This window comes from Carcharhinus amblyrhynchos, chromosome 6, assembly GCF_965287045.1.
Source record: "Carcharhinus amblyrhynchos chromosome 6, sCarAmb.v2.hapA, whole genome shotgun sequence".
Classification (NCBI taxonomy): domain Eukaryota; kingdom Metazoa; phylum Chordata; class Chondrichthyes; order Carcharhiniformes; family Carcharhinidae; genus Carcharhinus; species Carcharhinus amblyrhynchos.
The window spans coordinates 24,333,331-24,355,618 of NC_137329.1; the positions used below are offsets into that span (position 1 = coordinate 24,333,331).

A 22,288-nucleotide genomic window follows, 5' to 3' on the forward strand; every position below is an offset into this window, starting at 1 on the left:
CACTACTCAGATAATCATCTAATTCCTTTTTGAATGTCTCAATTGAACCTGCCTCCACCACACTTCCAGGCAGAGCATTCCAGACCTGAACCACTCACTCTGTGGAATAGTTTTTTTCTTATGTCACGTTTGCTTCTTTTGCTAAACCACTTTAAGTCTGTGCCTTCTCTTTCTCAATCCTTTGAGTGAGAACAACTTCTCCCTAACTACTCTGTCCAGCCCCCTCATACTTTTGAACATGACACACTTCACATATGGGTACACCCATTCTCTGTCATGTCCCAAGTCCCATTCACCTGTCAGCCCTGTGCTTGCTGGCCCACGTTGGATGTCAGTCCTGGAATGTTTCCATTCTCATCCCTGTTTTCCAATCCCTCTGTGGCTCCCCGTAACCCCCCTACATGATTTCGGGACTTCTCCAATTCTGGCCTCCTGTCCCTACCCCACTGCATTTCCCCCCCCCCACAACTGCTGGTCACGCATTCATTTGCCTACGCTCCAAGCTGTAGAATTCCCTCCCTAGCTCTCTCTTCCTCCTTTGGGATGATTCTTAAAATCTTCCTCTTTGACCAAGTTTTTTGCTCACCTTAAATATTTTCTTTATTGGCTTGATATAATTTTTATTCTGTTTGCTCACATTTCTGGGAAGCACCTATGGATTTTTTCCATATCAAGGGTACTGCATACATTCAATTGGTTGTTGCTGTTGCTGGAGCTTGGATAGTCACAGAAGATTTGTTTTCATTGGAGCCTGAGAGAGGGGGGAACAGTTGGCAGTCAGTAGTGGGCGCAGCCCCGGCTACTAGTTTTCACAGTCTATCTGCCTAATCTATCAAGTGTAGATTGGTCAGCTTTCTTGTTCGGGTACATGTGGCGATAGAGAGATCTGAGAAATCACAGCTTTGCCAACTTGGACGTCAACCAGTAATAATTCAACAGCGTTAATTTATCTTCTGACGCAAGTGCAGGCAGCTCTCGAGATGTGGGATCCAAACCGTGAGCTTTCTTTTCCAAATATACAAATTGGCTGAGTGTCTGGCTGTACATCATCGCTCTGTTTAGATAGGCTGCTGAGGTCAACTTTTATTTCACACTGTGAGCTATTTCCAAATAGCAAGTTTCTTGTCACTCAGTTTAAAAGAAGAATGCTATTGCTTTCAAGATTGTTCAAGAATGTGAAGTGGGCAATTGGATTCAGCTGGGTGGGTTACTAAATGGCCTGTGGAGTGAGCGGGAGAGTGCAATTAGACTGGGTAGGACATTAAAGGCTATGGGGAATGAGGAGTAGAGTTGAATTAAACTAGGTAAAATATTACAGGCTATGGGGACTGAGTAGGAAAATGGGTTTAGATTTGGGTAGGACATTAAAGGCTATGGGAGTAAGCAGGGAAATGGGATTTGATTGGGTAGAATATAAAGTTTATGGGAGTGAACAGGGCAGTAGGTTCAGACTGGCTGACTTGTGATCAAGACACATTAAATAGATTGGGCAGCCTGTTTATAGATTAGAACAGTTTAAAACTCTGACATTTCTGACCTTACTGGATGGAGCAGAGGTTTCCTCCAACTAAATGATAGGAAGACAGAAGTTATTGTCTTTGGTCTTTACTACAAACTTCATCCCCCAACCTCCATCCCTCTCCCTGGCAACTATCTGAGAACCTTGTGTCATATTTGACACTGAGGTGAGCTTTTGACCATTATTTCCACACCATCACTGAGATCACTTATCTCTGTAACATCAACCGACTATACCCTTTCTTCATCCATGCCTTTGCCATTTCTCGACTTGGCTTTTTAAATGCATCCCTGACCAGCCTCCCACATTCCACCATCACAATGTTCAAATACACTAAAGCTCTGCTGTCCCATATCCGAAGTTGCTCCAAGTTCCATTCGCCCGTCACTCTTGCGCTGAGTTCCATTGGCTGCTGACTAAGTGATGCCTCGATTTTAAAATTCTTGTTTTCAGGTCCATCCGTAACCTCCCCATCCTCTACCCCCACAACCCTCCAAAATATCCCAGCCCCTCTAGAGCTTCCCCAATTTTAATCGCTCCACCATTGACAGCTATTCTTTCAGCTTCCTGGGCTCTAAGTCCTGGAATACCCTTCCTATGTCGTTCTGTCTTGTTAGCTCACTTTCCTCCTCTTGAGACATTCCTTAAGACCTACCTGCTTGACCAAGCTTTAGTTCATCTGCCCTGTGATCTCCTTATGAAGCACTCTGTCAAATTCTGTTTGATAATGTACCTGTGAAGTGCCTTGGAATGTTTTACTATGTTAAAGGTGCTATATAAATGCAAGTTATTATTTATTTATGTAAATGCTATGTAGTTGTGATTCTTTACAATGTAATAGCTTGCTTGCCAGTATAAGGAGAGTAGGAGGTGTTAGCTGTCAACCAGGGCAGCCCACCCTCATAGCCTCCCATGTATTGGGCAATCACTGGATTTTTAAATAACTGTGCCTTTCCATTAACACTGCATCCACATGAGAGGTTCGTTTCTCATCAGAAACCCAGCACTGCTGACAGTGCAGCACTCCCTCGGTACTGCACTGGGTGGATCAGTCTTGATTTTGTGCTCAAGTTTCTGGGAGTGGGGCATGAATCTCAGACCTTCTGACTCAGAAGCGGGTGTGCTACCCACTGAGCAATGGCTGACACACCATCAGTAGAGACATGTAGTGAGAACTGAGTAAATGTGCACCCACTAATCTCTGTTTCTATAGCCTCACCCTGCCATCATGACTCAGGTGAGCTTTGTTACTGGAGGTAGAATGGCTGTTTTAGATGCAAAACAGGTGAATATCCAGTTTGTACTTGGCTTTTGTTCACGTGTTTCACTCGATGTTTTCCACATTAGGAGAGTCTGAGAGAAGCGTCGACTCCACCTTCAGTTCGCCTGACCTTTCACCTCTGTCCTCGACCACTGAGGCTGACCAATTCCCTTCGATCTCGTCCGAGAGCAAAAAGAGCAGCAAAGGCCTGAAGAAATTCCTGGGAAAGTGAGTCATCTCGATCTCAAATGTTTCCATGGAGCAGGCTGGTGGCAGTTTGACAGCTGTGTGATGTGTTTAGCTTCCTGACAAGGGGGTACCCGCTACCTCCAGTGACACAATGATGGCGTCCTCTATGTCCTCTTTGTGCTTGGTTATGTGGGGACTGCATTTAGGCTGTGATAATACTGGGTTTTATGGTGAGGGTATTGATGGAGTATATGTTGGTTACGGGATAAATATTTACAGACCTGCCCTGCTTCTCGTCAACATAGTGCCACGGCATATTTTGTGTATCGCCTGAGAGGGTGTGTGGGGTGCCAATTTAACATTTCATCTGGAGGTCACTGCCTCCAGTGGTGCGGGACTCCCTTGGCACTGCATTGGAGTGTAAATAAAGTGTTGAGACCTAAACCAACCCCTAACTGAAATGGGATCAGACTCCCCTCCTCTCTGGGGAACCTCACTCAGCTCTATACTAGTTTCAGGTCAGATCCTTTCTTCAAAGCTCTCAGGGTGATATATAAACTATGCCGTGGCGCTACATTGAAAGTTTCCTTTTAACAAAGTTACAAATGTTAGTTGTAATGTCAGTCAAACTTCGCTGTGGAAAGATTAAGTTTATTAATTTGTGTCACACATTAACACTGCAGTGAAGTTACTGTGAAAATCCCATAGAAAGGGAATAACTTAAACTGTTCAAACTCATTCTTGCAGGTAGGAAATTGTTATTGGAGATTTTTTTTAATTTCCTTCATACATTTCTCTTTTTTTTCTTTAATTTTCTTTCTGGACCTGATGTGGCTCTAATTTGCCACCCTCTTTACGAAGTCTCTAGTTTTTTTTCGCTCAATCCCTCACTCTCATTGGTAAGGGGATGAATGTTCTCCTTGTTCACCGAGGTTCCAGATGCTCTAATGGCCTCACTACATCATTATCAACCTGCTGTCCCACTAAGTTAAAGGACAAAACACAATTTGAGCAGAATGGTGCTAGAAACAGTATAACTAACCTGGCATACCATGAGACATACCAAGGGAAGACCTCGTTCTACAGCTGTAGTATAAACAGACCCATCATTTAGTGTAAAAACAGAAATGATCTCATGTAGATCAACCCTACTGTTCTCCTACCAATTATCACATTGCAGTCCTTCTGTTTTCTCTCTCCCCTCTGATTTTCCCCAGAATAAGAAGAACCAACTCCTCTTCACTTCAGGACGATGATGAGGGCCCTTTGGAATTCAGGAGAGGTGGCTTGCGAGCAACAGCCGGACCCTGCTTTGCAAGGCCCAAAGATTTGTCAAGTCCAAGGACGTGAGTAGGTCCAAAATTGTGCATTATTGGCAATGCAAGCAGCCAATTACACACCAGGAAGAACAGGAAGCTTGAGCTGACTTTCCAAGTATGAGATGCAGTAGGTGCATGTTTTAAAATAGGTGATGGAAAGCCACCAGGAATGAATGCATGAGTTAGCTTAAGATAGTGAAACTTTACTCAAAGTAGAGAAACATGTAGAAACTGAAAATGCAAAGAATTATCAGCATGGATTTCAAAAGTTAAGAAATCTTGTAACACCAGGTTAAAGTCCAACAAGTTTATTTGGAATCACGAGCTTATGGATCACTGCTCCTTCATCAGGTGAGTCCAGTGAAGGAGCAGCACTCTGAAAGCTCATGATTCCAAACAGACCTGTTGCACTTTAAGCTGGTGTTGAGACTTCTTACTGTGCCCACCCCAATCCAACGCCAGCATCTCCACATCATGTCTTCAAAAGTTAAGATCTTGCTTAACCAACATTTATTGAATTCTTTGAAGTGCTAACAAAGAGTGTAGACCAGGTTTACATAGTAAATGTAATATATTTGGATTTTCAAAAGGCCTTTGATAAGATGTGTCATAGTAATGTCATGACTTAGGGCAGTGCATGCACAGGCAAGTAATAGAATGGATAACAAGTTAGCTACAAAACAGGGTGAAAGGGTTAAAGGAAGTTACTCATTGAAAAAAGGTGGGAAATTATGTTCTACAGGGACAACTGTTCAACATTTACAACATTCACTATTCATGTAAACAATTTGGATTGAGAATTAGCTTGTGTGTAGTATAAACATTCTCATGGGTAAGTTGGGCTGAATGGCCTGTTTCTGTGCAGTAGATTGTATGTAACTCTCAATTGAGCTGCACAGCAAGAAGAGGGAGGGTAGAGTCGGGTCCCATTTTCCCAATAATAGGTAGGAAAGCTTTCATCCTTGCCATATGTTTTGTTGAGGAAATTGCAAACAGAGTGGCTGAGATGTGCTCACTCTGCACAAGGGCAAGTTGCTGTGGAATGGCCATTGAATGGTCAGGCTTGGGAGCAGCAAAGTAAATACAATCACCTTAATATAAAAGGTTGACTGGCCTGTATCTGTGCCAGAATATTCCACTTTTACACAGTTCTGCATTTAAAGCTTCCAATGATGGATTTTGCAGAGACCCAAATGCACCTTTTTCTCAGTGGACAACGGAGCAGGTCTGCACTTGGCTACAGGACTGTGGACTTAGTCAATATGTGGCTTTGGCAAGGCAGTGGGTCACTTCTGGACAGACGCTGTTATCAGCAACACCTCAGGAACTTGAGAAGGTAAGTCAGAACCCATAATCAGGGATAAGTAACTAACTTTATTGCACAGAAAGGCCAGTAGCTTCTGGGTTCTCTCTCCAGAGACTGTGGTACATAATCCAAGCTGACACTCCAGAGCAGTACTGAGGAAGTGCTGCACTGTCAGTGATGTTGTTTTGCAGGTGAACGGGGGACACAGTGGCAAAGTGGTTAGCAGCGTTGCCTCACAGCACCAGGGACTTGGGGTCGATTCCCGGCTTAGGTCACTGTCCGTGCAGAGTCTGCACGTTCTCTCCGAGTCTGTGTGAGTTTCCTCCGAATGCTCCAGTTTCCTCCCACAGTTTGAAAGATGCCCTGGTTGGGGGAATTGGCCATCCTAAATTCTCCCTCTGTACCTGAACAGGCGCCGGAGTGTGTAGTCTGGGAGATTTTCACAGTAACTTCACTTCAGTGTTAATATAAGCCTACTTGTGACACAAATACTTAACAGAAATGTTAAACTAAGGCTGTGCCTACCATCTCAGGTGGACATGAATCCACAGCTCTGTCTCATAGGAGAGTAGAGGAGTTCTCCCTGGTGTCCTGGCCAATAATTACCCCTCAATCACACCACTAAAACAGATATTCTGGTCATGTCACATTGCTGTTTGTGGGAGCTTGCTGTGTGCAAATTGGCTGTCGCATTTGCTACATTACAACGGTGACTATCCCTGTACACCTTTGTATGTAAAGAGCTTTGGGACATCTTAAGATCATGAATGGCACTATATGAATGGGAGCACATTTTGTTTAATCTTTTGTTCTGATCATTTTTGAATGCAGGAACTAGGAATCAAACACCCACTGCACAGGAAAAAAATCCAGGTACTCCAGAAGATGGTCAGTAACGGACAGAACGACAGCCCAGGGAAGCTGGACCATATCTGGGTCACACGTAAGTATGGCCCATGGTAGAAGGGAGCAACATTCAATCAAGCTTTACAGAATAGTTTCCACTTTAGCTGCAATCAGTAATCTTGTCGCAAATTGCATCCAGAATGGAATCATAGCATCCCTATATTGCAGAAGGAGGCCATTCAGCCCATCAAGCCTGCACCAACTCTTCTAAAGAGCATCCTACCTCAGCTCTATCCGCATAACCCCACATATTTATACTGCTAGTCCCCCGCCAACCTACTCATCCTGCGAAACTACGGGGTGATTTAGCATGGCCAATCAACCTAACCCGCACATCTTTGGACTGTGGGAGGGAACCGGAGCACCCGGAGGAAACCCACACAGACACAGGGAGAACGTGCAAACTCTGCGCAGACAGTGACCAAAGCCGGGAATTGAATCCGAGTCCCTGGCACTGTGAGGCAGCAGTGCTAACCACTGTGCCGCTGTATGTGGGTTTATGAGAATAGGGCCTGTGTGAGATTGTTGCCAGTATTACGTTGATGATTGAAAGGCCTCATTCAGCACTGTGAGGAATCTATGAAAAGGGCATTTCTTTTGTGAAATGTGTTTTTCTGAAATTTCTATTCAAATTCATTTATTGCAGTGTGCAAAATCTGGCATGAACCAGTGCAACCTTTTAGATAGTAGCATTTTGATTAAAAATTGCTTTTAGCTGTTTTCCATGAGACATTTAAGAGTGATACTTGGTGCAGCTTGATTAATACATAGAATCATAAAATCTCTACTGTGCAGAAGGAGGCCATTTGGCCCATTGAGTCTGCACTGACCACAATCCCACCCAGGCCCTATTCCTGTAACCCCACTTGTTTACCCTGCTAATCCCCCTGACACTAAGGGTCAATTTAGCATGGCCAATCAACCTAAGCCACACATCTTTGGACTCCGGCATGAAATCAGAGCACCCGGAGGAAACCCAAGCAGACACGGGGAGAATGTGTTAACTCCATACAGACTGACCCGAGGCGGGAATCGAACCTGGGTCGCTGGTGCTGTGAGGCAGCAGTACTAACCATTAAAGAGTTATCTAAAAATTTAAGTTAGCTGATACAGTTAATGAGTTATATAAAAGCAACATTTTTCTTTGCAACATCAGACCATCATCATCTGTGAGTAACTTGATATAAATAATTGAAAACAACTTTTTAAAAAGCGGCACCATTTGCTTCAGATGGCCTTTTATCAAGAAAAAAGCGACTCAGCCTGGTGATATTTTCATTTCCTGGTGGTGTATAACCTCTCAGTTCTAGTAACATCGTTGAAAATCCTTTTTGCACTTTCTCCAATGCTCCTTTATCCCTCTTCATAATATGACAGACAATCAATACTCTCAAGTGTGGTCAGCAGAATGTTTCTAGTTTTCAATTTTTTCCCTTTAGAAATGACCCCTAAATATTAGTTTTGTTTCCATTTTGAGCTTATTAACCTATGTCGCTATTTGTGCTCTCAGATCTCTTGGTCCCCCTTTGCCAGGAGCACTTACGGGACCTGACATTCCAGTTTTTAATGGAGCTAATGGTGAACTTCTTCACTCAAAGGGTGGTGAATCTCTGGAATTCTCTGCCCGTTGAAGTGGTGGAGGCTACCTCGCTAAATATTTTTAAGACGCGGGTTGATGGGTTTTTGATAAGAGAGGGGATTAAGGGTTATGGGGAGAGGGTGGGAATGTGGAACTGAGCCACAACAGATCAGCCATGATCTTATTGAATGGCGGGGCAGGCTCGAAGGGCTAGATAGCCTACTCCTGCTCCTATTTCTTATGTTCTTATGTTATGTTCTTATTAACTCATCCTGGTTTTACTCTTGTCCAGAGGAATATTTCACCATTGTTTGGCGTATTTGGGCGGCATGGTAGCACAGTGGTTAGCACTGCTGCCTCACAGGACCAGGGTTCAATTCCAGCCTTAGATGGCCGTCTGTGTGGAGATTGCATGTTCTCCCCGTGTCTGCGTGGGTTTTCTCCAGGTGCTCTGGGTTTCCTCCCACAGTCAAAAGATGTGCAGGTTAGGTGGACTGGCCATGCTAAATTCACCCTTTGGCTGGAATTGTACCAACCTGCCCACCACGGGAATCGGAGCAGATGAAGGGTGGAGTGTGCAAAGGTTCATTGACCTCGGGCAGGACTTTATGGTTTCGGGATGAGCAAGGTCATACAGTCCTGTCCTTTGTGTCCAAAGATGTGTGGGTTTGGGTGGCTTAGTCATGGTAAATATGCGGGGATGGGGCATAGGGGTGGGTGGGATGCTCTTTCAGAAAGTTGGTGCAGAGTTGATGAGCTAAATGGCCTCTTTCTGCACTGTACATATTCTATCCTATGATTCTATTCTAGTTGAAGCATAGGGAGGCTTGTTGCATACATATGTGATACTGGAGGGAGAGAGATATATGTACAAACAGTGAAAAAGCAGTTGAAAATTGGAAGGAGGTCATTGACCAACTGGGACAGAGAGCTTGTGGTTATATGTGAACGTAAGAAATAGGAGCAGGAGCAGGCCATCTAGCCCTTCGAGCCTGCCCCGCCATTCAATAAGATCATGGCTGATCTGAAGTGGATCAGTTCCACTTTCCCGCTTTCTCCCCGTAACCCTTAATTCCCTTGTCTGTCAAAAACCTATCTACCCGTGACTTAAATATATTTAGCGAGGTAGCCTCCACCACTTCAACGGGCAGAGAATTCCAGAGATTCACCACCCTTTGAGTGAAGAAGTTCCTCCTCAGCTTCGATCCAAACTGCACCCCCCCCCCACCTTTATCTTGAGGCTGTGCCTTCTGGTCCTGGTATCCTTTCTAAGCGGGAAGGATCCCTACCTCTACCCTATCCATCCCTTTCATTATCTTATACGCCTCTATAAGATCCCCCCTCATCCTTCTAAACTCCAACGAGTACAGACCCAGTCTATTTAGTCTCTCTTCATAGTCCAACCCCCTCAACTCCGGTATCAGCCTAGTGAAGTACGACTAGCTTTCACATGTGAACTTTGCCCTGTTTAGTACCCCAGAGAGTGGCTTGCTCAGGTACTCAGAGTCAACCACGTTGTAGAGGGGTCAGGGTTCCTATATAAGTTTAGCAGATTTTCTTCTCTAAAGAAGATTAGCGAACTAGATGGGCTTTAACAACAATCCAGTAGTTTGGTCACCATTACTGATCCTAACCTCTTATTCCAGATTTATTTGATTAACTAAATTTAAATTCCTGGCAGCTATGAACTTGTGTTTCTAGAACATTTGCCCCAGTTTCTGGATCACTGTACCTACCCAACCACCGTGCTACACTTCCCCTCATCATTAAGCACCCAGGTTGAATTAAATTTGATGGCATCTCTGTTGTTACTGGCCTCGTTTAATACAGGCTCATCATCCTATTCAGCTACCATTAGATGTGTAGAAGTGAATCACCCCTCAACGCCTTAATCTACGCACACCCAGACCCCCCAATTTATACACTACTTAAGCAGAAACAAATATCGGCCGGAGGGTGTAATTTGGAAACCCCATTTGATGTTGCCCATTCCAAACCAATACAAATTTTAGTCTCCTCATTTACCTTGTATTTTTGCCTAGCTCTCCCGTTACTAAGGTGACAGTACCTGCAGCAACAGTAACTATTGCATTGGGCTGTGGCCATTGGCCCTGCTGCAAAATTTTGAACACTGACATGGCAGCTCATTAACAATTGACGGAAGCCAAACCCAAATGAAATTTGTTTGCACAGATTGTGATGTGTCTGAAGGAAGACGCAACTTTGCAAGTGTATTTTTTTTTTGCGAATGGCTTGGGAGAACCCACACTGCAAGTTTGACACTAAGGTCACAGCTTCATTATGCTGCATAGCCAAGTTACCATGTTGGAAGTAAACAACATTAGAAGGATTTGGCTATGGAATAAAAACAGAAAATGCCGAAAATTTTCAGCTGGCCTGATACCATCCAGAGAGTGAGTTTCATTTTCAGGTTGATGACCTTTTATTAGAACCGGGAGATGTTAGAGATGAACACCTTTTCAGCAGTGGAGAGAGAGGGAAAGAGTAAGGCGAGACAGAATGAGTGAAAGGGCTAATAGTGCGAGGCAGCAAAGTGTTTAGTTTGATGTGTGTTGCTTGCATCAGGAATTGCATTAGTCTCTTTTCACACTCTGCCTTGCCTTGTTCACAGGTTGGCTTGATGACATTGGCTTACCTCAATACAAAGACCAATTCAATGAAGCCAGGGTAGATGGGAGAGTCCTCCAGTACTTGACTGTGGTAAGTTGCCCCACTGGGATAAGAAACCTGTGATGATCAGCTTATAAAAGCATAATCTAAACTTCCCAGAATTGAATGTTAAACGCTTCAGGCAGTTTACACTGCATGAAAGTATCACCTTGTGATGTGTGAAAAGTCATTTAATCAGACTGGCACACTGCTTTGAATAGACTTTTGGTAACTCCTCTCAGTATGTGGCTCAGTGTGAAATGTTCCTTGATATTCGCTGCTGTGGTGTACGTTTGGGTGTTTGTACTAAAGGAGCTTAATGAATTTAAGTTGTTTTGTTCCCAGCGTCTCCGGTCTCTCCACGGGAATAGCCCCAGCATCTCCGGTCTCTCCACGGGGATAGCCCCAGCGTCTCCAGTGTCTCCGCGGGAATAGCCCCAGCTTCCCCACGGAAGTGTTTTTATTCTAATAAAACTCTTCTGCACTCTCTCCAAGGCCATGATATTCATCCTGTTGAGATGCCCAGAATTGGTCGCAATGGAGTCCCATTAAAGCTTTAGCATAATGCCCTTGATTTTGCACTCACTGCCGATATTTCTAAAGACAAGAATCAGGTGTATCATTAATAACCTTTTCAACTTGTCCTGTTGCCTTCAGGCCAATGCGCCCAGGTAGACATGGCATGTCTTCAGTGCCACAACAATAAAAGAGAATTTACTTCCACTGGGAACCCAATTAATGGTCAGTCTCAAATCCTCCTCACACAAAGCTTGACTAGAATGTACTTGCAATGGTCCATTGTGGAACTTGTTCCCTAAAGTACACTGTGAGCAGGAAAGTGAAGAAACTAGCCAAACTCTGTCAATATTGGTAAAATGTACGTTGGACGGTACCTGCCATGTAAAGATGCAGTCAGGCAAAAAGAGCTAACCAAAGAGTTCTCTCTCTTTTGCAGAATGATCTCTTGTTTCTCAAAGTTACTAGCCAGCTGCATCATCTGAGTATCAAGTGTGCCATTCATGTGCTACATGCCAATAAATTCCATCCCAACTGTCTTCGACGTAGGCCTTCCGATGAGGTAAGGAGACTTCCGTTGTCAGTCATTGGTGAGTTGCACGAGCTTGATTGAAAGATGAATGTGGGAGAGTGGACAGAAGCCTTGGTGGGAAGCATCACCTAGGCACAGCGTGGATAGAACGATCTGTCTGGGGGAATGGCGTATTGACTCTCAAACCTGTCAGATGTTCCCATTCACCTTAAATACAATCTCATTGGATTCCTCCCATCCAAACTCACAGGGTTGCCTCTACACGCTCCCCACCTACTGCACTTCCCAGCTGCAGGAAGTGGGTGATTCAACTGTGGTTCTGTAGGTAGCGTACTCACCTCTGTATCAGAGGCTCATGTGCAGAAGCCTCACTCTAAGAACTTGAGCACAAAATCTTAGACTGACGCTCCCAGAGTGGCACTGAAGGAGTACTGCACTGTTAGCGATGCCATCTTTCAGATGGATATCAAATCGAAATCCCATCTACCCTCTCAGGTATGTGTAAAAAATTCCAGGGCCACTGTCTCAAAGGAAAGCACAAGTTGTCCATTGTGTCCTGGCCAATGTTCCCTTCAACCAAGGTCTAAAAACATGTTATCACTTTGATGCCTATAGGATCTATTGGCTGTGGTGATATCAGACTTTCTTGTACTATTCATAATGGGGAAGAAAGAAATGGCTGAGGAACTAAATTCATACTTTGCTTCTGTCTTCACAAGGAAAGACATGAATAATGTATCAGAAATTCTGATTTAGTGAGGAGCTGAAGAAAATCAGTTTGAGTAGAGAAATGGTTTTGGAGAAATTAATGGGATTGAAGATGGATAAATCTCCACAGCCAGATAACCTTCATCCCAGAATACTTAAGGAAGTGGTCCTAGAAATAGTAGATCTATTGGTTGTTTTCCAAAATTCTTTGGACTCTGGAATGGTTCCTACAAGTTAGAGGATGACTAATGTACAAAAAGGGAGGTAGCAAGAAAACAGGGGGCCAGTGAGACTAGCATTGGTACTGGGGAAGTTGCTAGAGTCCATTATCAAGGATTTCATTGCACAGCATTTGGAAAGCAGTGGTAAAATCAGCATGGATTTACAAAGGGTAAATCATGTTTGACAAATCTACTGGGATTCTTTGAGGATGGAACGAGTAGAGTTGACTGGGGAGAACTGGTAGATGTGATTTATTAAGACCTAAAGGCCTTTGACAAGGTCTCACACAGCAGATTTGTGTATAAAGTTAAAGCGTATTGGATTGGTAGTTTCTTGAGGTGGATGGAAAGCTGTTGGCGGAAAGGATGCAAAGATTTGGAATAAATGGATTATTTACTGATTGGCAGGCAGTGACTAGTGGGATGCAGGTATCTGTGCTAGGACCCCAACTGTTAGCATTATATATTAATGATTTGGACAAGGGAACTTAAATGTATCATCTACAAATTTGCAAATGATACAAAGTTGGGTGGGAGGGTGAGCTGTGAGGATGCAAAGGTGTTTCAGTGTAATTTGGGTAGGCTGTGTGTGTGGGCATGTGCATGGCAGATGAAATATAATGTGGATAGTAGCAATAGTAGGAAGACAGATTATTATTTGAACGGGTGTAAATTGAAAGAGGTCAATACTCAGCGAGACGTTTGTGTCCCCGTGCATCAGTCACTAAAGTTAAGTGCGCAGGCATAGCAGGCAGTAAAGAAGGCAACTGGTATGTTGGCCTTCAGAGCAAGAGGATTTGTGTATAGGTATAAGGCGCTGGTGAGGTCACACCTGGAGTATTGTGTGCAGTTTTGGTGTCCTTATCTGAGGAATGGTATCCTAGCTATAGAGGGAGTACAGCGGTGGCTTACCAGGCTGATTCCTGGGATAACAGGTCTGTCATATGAGGAGCGACTAAGTTGGTTAGAATTATATTCACTGGAGTTTAGAAGAGTGAGAGGGGATTTCACGGTTTTTAGAATGTTCCCGTTGGTGGGGGAGCCCAGAACTAGGGGTCATAATTTGAGGATAAATCTTTTAGGACTAAGGTGAGGAGAAATTTCTTCACCAAGGGAGTGGTGTATCTGTGAAATTTACTATCACAGTGAGGCCAAAACATTGTGTAATTATAAAAAGAAATTAGACGTAGCTCTTGGGGCTAAAGGGATCAAGGAATATGGGGGCAAAGATGGGATCAGGGTATTGAATTTATGACCAGCCATGATCGGAATGAATGGGAGAGCAGTTCGAAGGGCCGAATGGCCTACTCCTTCTATTTTCTATTAATGTTTCTATGTATTCTCTTCTTCAGTAACCTTCCTCCTCACCTGTGGTTCAGCTATCAGCACTTGCTGTTTATACAAATTTTTCTCTCACAAGAGGCATGCGAGGTCTTGAAGTTCTCGGGAATTGTTTGGAGAAAATCTCTTGGGGTTCTAACAGCTGAAGGTTTTTAAAATTTCAAGATTTGAAAAGAATTTTGTTTTGTGATCAGAATCACACCTCTCCATCCGATGTGGTCCAGTGGTCGAACCATCGCGTGATGGAATGGCTGAGGTCGGTGGATCTTGCGGAATATGCACCAAACCTTCGAGGAAGTGGTGTGCATGGTGGCCTTGTTGTAAGTGCACCAGTTCAAAGATCTCTTCTTAAACAACTCCCCTCATTGTCAGTGGTAAATAAAGTACACCGTTGCTTTTAGACAGATATTAGTTCAGTGCCAGGTTCAATTCCGGCCTTGGGTGACCATTTTTGTGGAGTTTGCACATTCTGCCCGAGTCTGCGTGGGTTTTTTTCCAGGTGCTCAGGTTTCTTCCCATAGTGCAAAGATAGGCAGGTTAGAAGGCCATGCTACATTCCCCCTTAGTGTCCAAAGATGTGTAGGTTAAATGGATTAGCCATAGTACATGTGTGAGGTTACAGGGCCAGGACAGGCCTGGATAAGGTATTCTGTCAGAGAGTTGATGCAGACTTGATGGGCCGAATGGCCTTTCCTGCACTGTAGCAATTCTGATTCTTTTATTGATACGGCGTCTTTAAAATAGTAAAATGTCCCAAAGCACTTTACAGGAATGTAATCAGACGAAATTTGACATCAAGCCATGAAAGTAGGTATTTGGGCTTAGTGTCAAAGATTTAGGTCTTAAGGGGTCTTTTAAAGAAGATGCAAGAGAAGTAATGAGGTTTAGGAAGAGAATTCTAAAGCTTGGGGTCCAGTGGCTGCTCAATTAAAATCAGGAATGTGGAAGAGGTCAGAATTGGAGGGGTGCCGATATCTCCAAGGGTTGAGGTTGGAGGAGATCACAAGAGAAACGGAGAGGCAAGGCCACAGATTGGGAATTTTAAAATTAGGACTTGGATGGGGAAATTGCACGGGCAATGTGAAGAACAGTCAGTCTGATATGGGAGACTGTTGTTACGAAAGCAAAATGTCCCAACCGACCCTTCTGTCAATGCTGTGAATGGAAGACGGAATGGGACATGAAACAAAAACAGAAAATGCTGGAAAATCTGAAAGCAACTGTGGGGAGAAAATAGAGCCAATGTTTCGAGTCTAGATGACCCTTCGTTAGAGCTGTAGGAGAGGTGAGCAGGGCAGGCATCCCTCGAAGAAAAGTGGCAGTGAGTTAAACACCAAGATAAAAATAAAATGCTGCGGATGCTGGAATCTGAAACAAAAACAGAAAATGCTGGAAAATCTCAGCAGTTCTGATAGCGTCTGTGGGGAGAACCTTGATGAATCCCAGATGAGCTCTGACAAAGGGTCATCTGGACTCAAAATGTTGGCTCTATTTTCTCTGCACAGATGCTGTCAGATCTGCTGAGATTTTCCAGCATTTTCTGTTTTTGTTTCAGGTTCCAGCATCCGCAGTAGCAATGTGTGTCTTTTAATCCATTCCTTTTTTCTTTTGATGTAGATACTAGAGCCACGCTTTAACTCTGAAACAATGGCTTTGCTCCTCAACATCCCACCTCAGAAGACGTTACTTCGACGACACCTAACCACGCACTTCAACCTGTTGATTGGCCCAGAGGCTCAGCATGAGAAGCGAGAGCTAATCGAGTCGAGCACTTACACACCCCTGAATACCACAGCAAAAGTACGGGTAGGTACACAGTCATCCTCTGCCATGCAGGGCACCTTACTGGACAGGAGACGCACCCTCTCTATACAGGGCAGATTAGAACCAAATCACTCTATTGAAGTAACCTTGGTTCAGTGTGACAAGTTGGTAAGTTTATTTGGTTTATTTATACCGAATGCACAGTGACAGCAGTGTACACCTTATTCAAGATGCCCTGCAGTGACTCACCCAACCTCTACCAGCTAGAAGGTGGCAGGCTGCAGATGCAGGAGAATGCCACCACCTACAGGTTCCCCTCCAAGCCATTCCCTTCAATGTCACTGGCTCAAAATTCTGGAGCTCTCTTCTTGATAGCAATGTGGAAGTGCCTGCAACAGGTGGACTTCAGCGGTTCAAGAAGGAAGCTCACCAACAGCGTCTTGTGAAGCAGCTGGAGATGGTCGATAAATGATGGCCTTGCCAATGACACCCAAACTCCAAGAATGTATCTGTGGTTGGGGGAGAAAGTTGCAGCCCAGTGATGGGATTCCCCAGCCATTCACGCCAGCTGACTTCTCCCGCCTTGCTGCCGTGAGCAGAGATTTGGCTGAACGCTAAATTCTCTGCCCTCTCTGACAGCTGTGGTGAGGCCAGAGACTTTCATCCCATGTGTTCACACCCTTGTTCTACAATTGGACCACCTTGCTTCAGCTGAACTCCGTTGGATCATTTGGTGAGAGCTCCACATGGAGATAGACGTGTAGAAATTGGTCTTGGGCTTGTCTTTTCTGGATAAAACATATCTTACATATAGAAATAGAAGGGCAATCTGTGATAGTGTTGATCCGAGTGCTAAATTCAAGGAGGTTGTTATTTTGCTGTCCCAGCAGTTGTTCAGCATGGGCATTCAGCTCCGTGTATATATTAACCAGGGACTTAACGTTTGCTGAAGGACTTTGTGACTTTGTTTTACAAATGAGCAAAGCAGGTGTCAGGCCTGGCCCACCCTGCATTCTTGTGGCCATCAACTTTATAGATAAATGTTTCTGTTCTGTGGAACTAGGCAATGACCTTCATAAATCCAAACCCCTCCTTCAATGCCCATGACCCCCTCTAACCCTCCATCATCTTATGAAATCTTCATCCTTGCCTTTGCAACTTCCAAACTTGTCCGTTCCAATCTTGCACCCTCTATAAACTGGGCCTAATCCAAAACTCTACTGCGTTTTTTTACTCAACGAGTGCCTGTTTGCCTTCTGTTTCTCTGTTTGCCGCTTGGCTCCTGAAGCTGCAACACTTCAAGTTTTCATGTCCATCCCATGGCTTCATTTCTCCATATTTCTGTAATCTCCTGCAGCTCTATAACCTTTCAACATCTCTTCAATTGCATCCTAATGAAATTCCCCAATTTTAATCGCTTCACCATTGTGACTGTGCCATCAGATGGCTAAGCCCTAAGCTCAGGAATACCCTCCCTAAATCTCTCTGCATCACTCCCTCTCTCTGCTTCTTAACATCTACTTCTTTAATTAAGTTTCTGGTCAAATAGCTTGCTCTATGTTTTGCTGTTTGATTGTTGATGGCCTTTGTGAAGCGGCTTGGGGTGTATTACTATATTAGAGGTGCAGTATGAATGCAAGTTGTTGTTGGAAGTCACGTACGGGTGAGACAAGTGACTCTGATATTGTTTCTTTTCTCCAAGAGGCCAGGGGCCCATAGCAACGAGACAGATATGGGTTGCTCAGTCCTTAAGACATCGGTGAAACCTGATGCCCATTCCTGGTGATTTTTGGAACTTTTAATTCTGACCAAGCCAATTATAACTGACTCTGTGCAGAAACAGGTCATTTGGTGCTAATGCTGCACAAGAATCTCCTCTCACTCTATTTCATCTCACCCTATCTGCAAACCTTTCTATCCCTTTCACCCTCGTGCTTATTCAGCTTCCCCTTCATTGCATCATTGCCATTTGCTATTCATCTTAACCGCTGTTATGGTGGGGCCTAAAAACACAACCAGCCTAAAATTGACCTGTAGTGCAGAAGTTTTTAAAAAATCTGCTTAGACTCTATGAGTGGATACAGTTCTGAAAGATGTGCAGTGGTGTTGAAGACTCCTATCCCAAGAGATCTCTCCATGATGGATGGGTGGAGCGCATGTATATTATGATGCACAAACCATCACAATTGGATGGGACTGGCTGGATTTACCAGGCAGTCTTTATTTGTCTGTTATTGCTTGTATGTTTCCAAGTGAGAGACATGGCAGAATTTGGAAGGAGGTGAATTGAATCTTACAGATATGGAATCCCATATCAACAAGAAAGAACTTGCATTTATACAGCACCTTTTGCAACCTTAGAATGTCCAAAAGTGACTGATGAAGTACTTTTAAAGTTTTGATTTGATTTATTATTGTCACATGTATTAGCATGCAGTGAAATGTTTCTCGCAAGCTATACAAAGTGTACCATTCATAGAGAAGGGAATGAGAGAGTGCAGAATGTAATGTTACAGTCATAGCTAGGGTATAGAGAAAGATCAACATAATGCAAGGTAAGTCCATTCAAAAATCTGACAGCAGCAGGGAAGAAGCTGTTCTTGAGTCGGTTGGTACGTGACTTCAGACTTTTGTATCTTTCTCCTGAAGGAAGAAGGTGGAAGAGAAAAATGTCCAGGGTGTGCGGGGTCCTTAATTATGCTGGCTGCTTTGCCAAGGCAGCAGGAAGTGTAGACAGAGTCAGTGGATGAGAGGCTGATTTGCCTAATTGCCAAGATTGGGGGAACGGCAAATTGTGCGGAGGGTGTGGAGAGTCTACAGAAGGATCTAGATAGGCTGGGCGAATGGGCCAGGAAATGGCAAATGGAATTTAATGTTGGCAAGTGTGAGGTGGTCCACTTTGGTAGGAAGAATGGTAGGAAGGACTATTACTTACGGGGCGAAAAACTGCAGCAGGCAACGGTGCAGAGGGACCTCGGGGTCCTTGTGCATGAGTCGCAAAAACCCAGCTTGCAGGTGCAGCAGGTGGTCAGGAAGGCGAATGGGATGCTGGCCTTCATAGCGAGGGGGATTGAATATAAAAGTAGGGAGGTCTTGCTGCAGCTGTATAGGGCATTGGTGAGGCCGCAGCTGGAGTACTGTGTGCAGTTTTGGGCGCCGCACCTGCGCAAAGATATTTTGGCCTTGGAGGGAGTGCAGAGGAGGTTTACTAGGCTGATACCGGAGTTGAGGGGGTTGAGCTATGAGGAGAGGCTGAATAAACTGGGCTTGTACTCGTTAGAGTTTAGAAGAATGAGGGGAGATCTCATTGAGACGTATAAGATGATGAATGGGATGGATAGGATAGAGGTGGAAAGACTCTTCCCGCTCAAAAAAGACAGTAGGACTAGGGGGCACAGCCTCAAGATAAAAGGGGGGCGGTTTAGAATGGAGTTGAGGAGGAACTTCTTCACTCAAAGGGTGGTGAATCTCTGGAATTCTCTGCCCGTTGAAGTGGTGGAGGCTGCCTCGCTAAATATTTTTAAGACGCGGGTTGATGGGTTTTTGATAAGAGAGGGGATTAAGGGTTATGGGGAGAGGGCGGGAAAGTGGAACTGAGCAGCGACAGATCAGCCATGATCTTATTGAATGGCGGGGCAGGCTCGAAGGGCTGGATGGCCTACTCCTGCTCCTATTTCTTATGTTTATGTTCTTAATGGATTGGGCTCCATTCATGACTTTTTGTAGTTCCTTGCAGTCTTGGGCAGACCAGGAGTGATACAATTAGAAAGAATGCTTTCTATGGTGCATCTGTAAAAGTTGGTGAGAGTTGTAGTTGACATGCCAGTCCAGTCTCTGTTGTAATGTAGCAAACGTGGCAGTCAATTTGTGCAAAGCAAGCTCCCACAAATAGAAATGTGATAATGACCAGATAATTTTTTTTTATATGTTGGTTGAGGGATACACTGTGGCACAGTGGTTAGTACTTCTGCCTCGTATTGGGTTTGATTCCTGGCTTGGGTTACCGCCTGTGTGGAGTCTGCATGGGTTTCCTTTGGGTGCACCAGTTACCTCTCTGTCTAAATGTTGCACTGATTAGGTGCATTGGCCATGCTAAATTCTCCCTCTGTGTACTCGAACAGACGCCTGAGTGTGGCGACTAGAAGATTTTCACAGTAACTTCATTGCAGTGTTCACATAAGCCTACTTGTGACACTAATAAGTAAACTTTTAAGTATTGGCCCAGACTCTGGGGAGAGTACCCCTGTGCTTTGAATAGTGCCGTGGAATCTTTTCGGTCGACCTGAGAGAGCAGACAAGGCCTGGTTTGATGCCTCATGGGAAAGGTAGCACCTCTGACAATGCAGCACTCCCTCAGTATTCCGATTAGAGCGTCAGCCTAGATTAGGGCAGCACAGTGGTTAGCACTGCTGCCTCACAGTACCAGGGACCCAGGTTCAATTTTGGCCTCAAGTGACTGCAGTGCATGCACATTCTCTCCAGGTGCTCTGGTTTCCTCCCACATCTAAAGATGTGCAGGTTAGGCTAATTGGCTGTGCTAAATTGACCCTTAGTGTCACGGAGATTAACAGGGTAAATGTGTGTGGTTATGGGAATAGGACCTGGGGGAATTGTGGTCAGTACAGATTCGATGGGCCGAATACCCTCCTTCTGTACTGTCGGGATTCTGTGATTACATGCTCAGATCTCAGAACACTCAGTCTCAGTAGCATGAGAATGCTACCTAACTTGGTGGAGGTTTTACCATAAGCTGGACACTGACCCCTGACCCTTCCTCTCTCCCTCTTTCTCATCCTAGCCAAAGAAGCTCGGCTTTTCACACTTTGGAAACCTGAGGAAGAAGAAGTTTGACGAGTCGAGTGATTACCTTTGCCCCCCAGGCACGATTCACCCAGCAGCCAACGGGGCCCAGAGGAACTGCGGGGGATACCAAGCGAAGAAGGTTGTGGCGGACAGGGACTTGAGCAGACTGGAGCAGGTGGGGAATCTGAAGTGCTGATCCGCCTCAGCGGGACATCCTAGGAAGCCAGGATTGTAACATGATAAGTTTGGTAACCTCGCAGGACAGTGAAGCGCTGGGGCATGGCATTACTCGCTAACGTACTAACACAACACTGGAGGAGTCATCCAGAAAGCTCAAGCCAAAGTAACGATTTAGCCATCCGACCAATTGTTCTGGTGACAGATAAATAACAACGTGGTGTTTTACTGTGTTGCAAAACCTCCTTTAACTCACCATGTTCACAGTAACTCCTTTAAGTGAAGAGAAGTGGTGCGTTCACCAAAACCATTTTATTTGTACAGAGTCAGCGGAGATATATTTTTCGGAATGAGGAATCGCATCAATAATTTTTCATACTGTGTAATTCTAGAGGGTTGCAATCTGTATAAAATGTGTTTTAATACTTATGCGTAATGTATGTATTTTCTATTTATAATTTGGAGAGGAAGCGATGTTACGTTCCCTCCTGGTATTTGACACTAAATAAGGTCCAGTGGAAGGGGGGGCCATTCTGTGCCACAATCATCAGAAACTTCTTCAGTGCTGCTCCGCCATTGTAACTTTTCCCCCTTGCAATTCTGGGAATCGAGGTGATTCTCAGGAAGTTTGAGTCCCATGTCCAGAGATAATTTTACAGAGTTTGACGACTTCCAAGTGCGGGTCAGATGGATCAGCCTCATATGTGGGTATATCGCAAGGCAGAGAGCCAAACAATGTGCATGATGCATTAGAATGAACAGACCAGAAATCGTAGGTAAGAGGCCTTTTGGCATCCTGATGTGTGCGACAAGAGAACAATATTGATGAGTACAGGCCTTCCCCGGTGTAGTGGCAAAGAAACTGTCAGCGTTTCCTTACTGGGTGCCAAGTGTCTATACAATGTTCTCCCATCACGTGTCCCCTCTTAATTCAAGACATTTGCCATTTTCTTAAACTGCCGGTAATGTCACATTAAGCTTTCCTGTGAAACCAGGAGACACAGTGGAAGTGAAGTAAACATAGGAAGTGATTTGAGGCTTAAAGCAAGCGACACCTCTGTCCCCACATACTTGCTGCCAGATATGATTTAACTTGCCAGTTCACAAGTCAATACATGAGCTCTACCCTGACGTCTCATTGTGACTTTATCATTGCCTCTGTCACATGTTTTCCTATCTGCAGGTGTTGCTCCCATGTGCAGGCCTGATCAAATGAAATGTGAGAAAACTACATAGGATAGTCTAAGCTCCCTTACCCCCCACACCCCAACCACCCAAACTCCCACCATGCACTTTTGTCATACAAAGTTTCATGTTGATGACACTCATTCATAAATTCTCCCCGATTTTTTTTAAAGAAACTTAGGCTTATGTTTTTTGAATAAATATTTATCCTGAGATGTATTTTAGTCCTGCTGCAAAGGGTACAGCACAGTCAGATAATCCAAATGGAAAGTAATGAGGTTAGGCCCCAGTC

At 44.4% G+C, this 22,288-nt stretch overlaps 1 protein-coding gene across 14 annotated transcripts in view; it reads left to right on the top strand.

The window, feature by feature from the left end:
- ppfibp2b (PPFIA binding protein 2b) overlaps positions 1–22,288 on the top strand; it is a 280,229-nt gene that overhangs the window by 245,130 nt on the left and 12,811 nt on the right. For all 14 annotated transcript variants that reach the window (XM_080190031.1, XM_080190030.1, XM_080190033.1 and 11 more), the window contains 9 exons: positions 2,867–3,008; positions 4,187–4,315; positions 5,474–5,624; positions 6,426–6,537; positions 10,712–10,800; positions 11,705–11,827; positions 14,262–14,387; positions 15,685–15,873; positions 20,630–20,809. In XM_080190031.1, the coding sequence (XP_080046157.1) occupies positions 2,867–3,008; positions 4,187–4,315; positions 5,474–5,624; positions 6,426–6,537; positions 10,712–10,800; positions 11,705–11,827; positions 14,262–14,387; positions 15,685–15,873; positions 20,630–20,809 (1,241 nt within the window). The remainder of the gene's footprint in view (positions 1–2,866; positions 3,009–4,186; positions 4,316–5,473; positions 5,625–6,425; positions 6,538–10,711; positions 10,801–11,704; positions 11,828–14,261; positions 14,388–15,684; positions 15,874–20,629; positions 20,810–22,288) is intronic.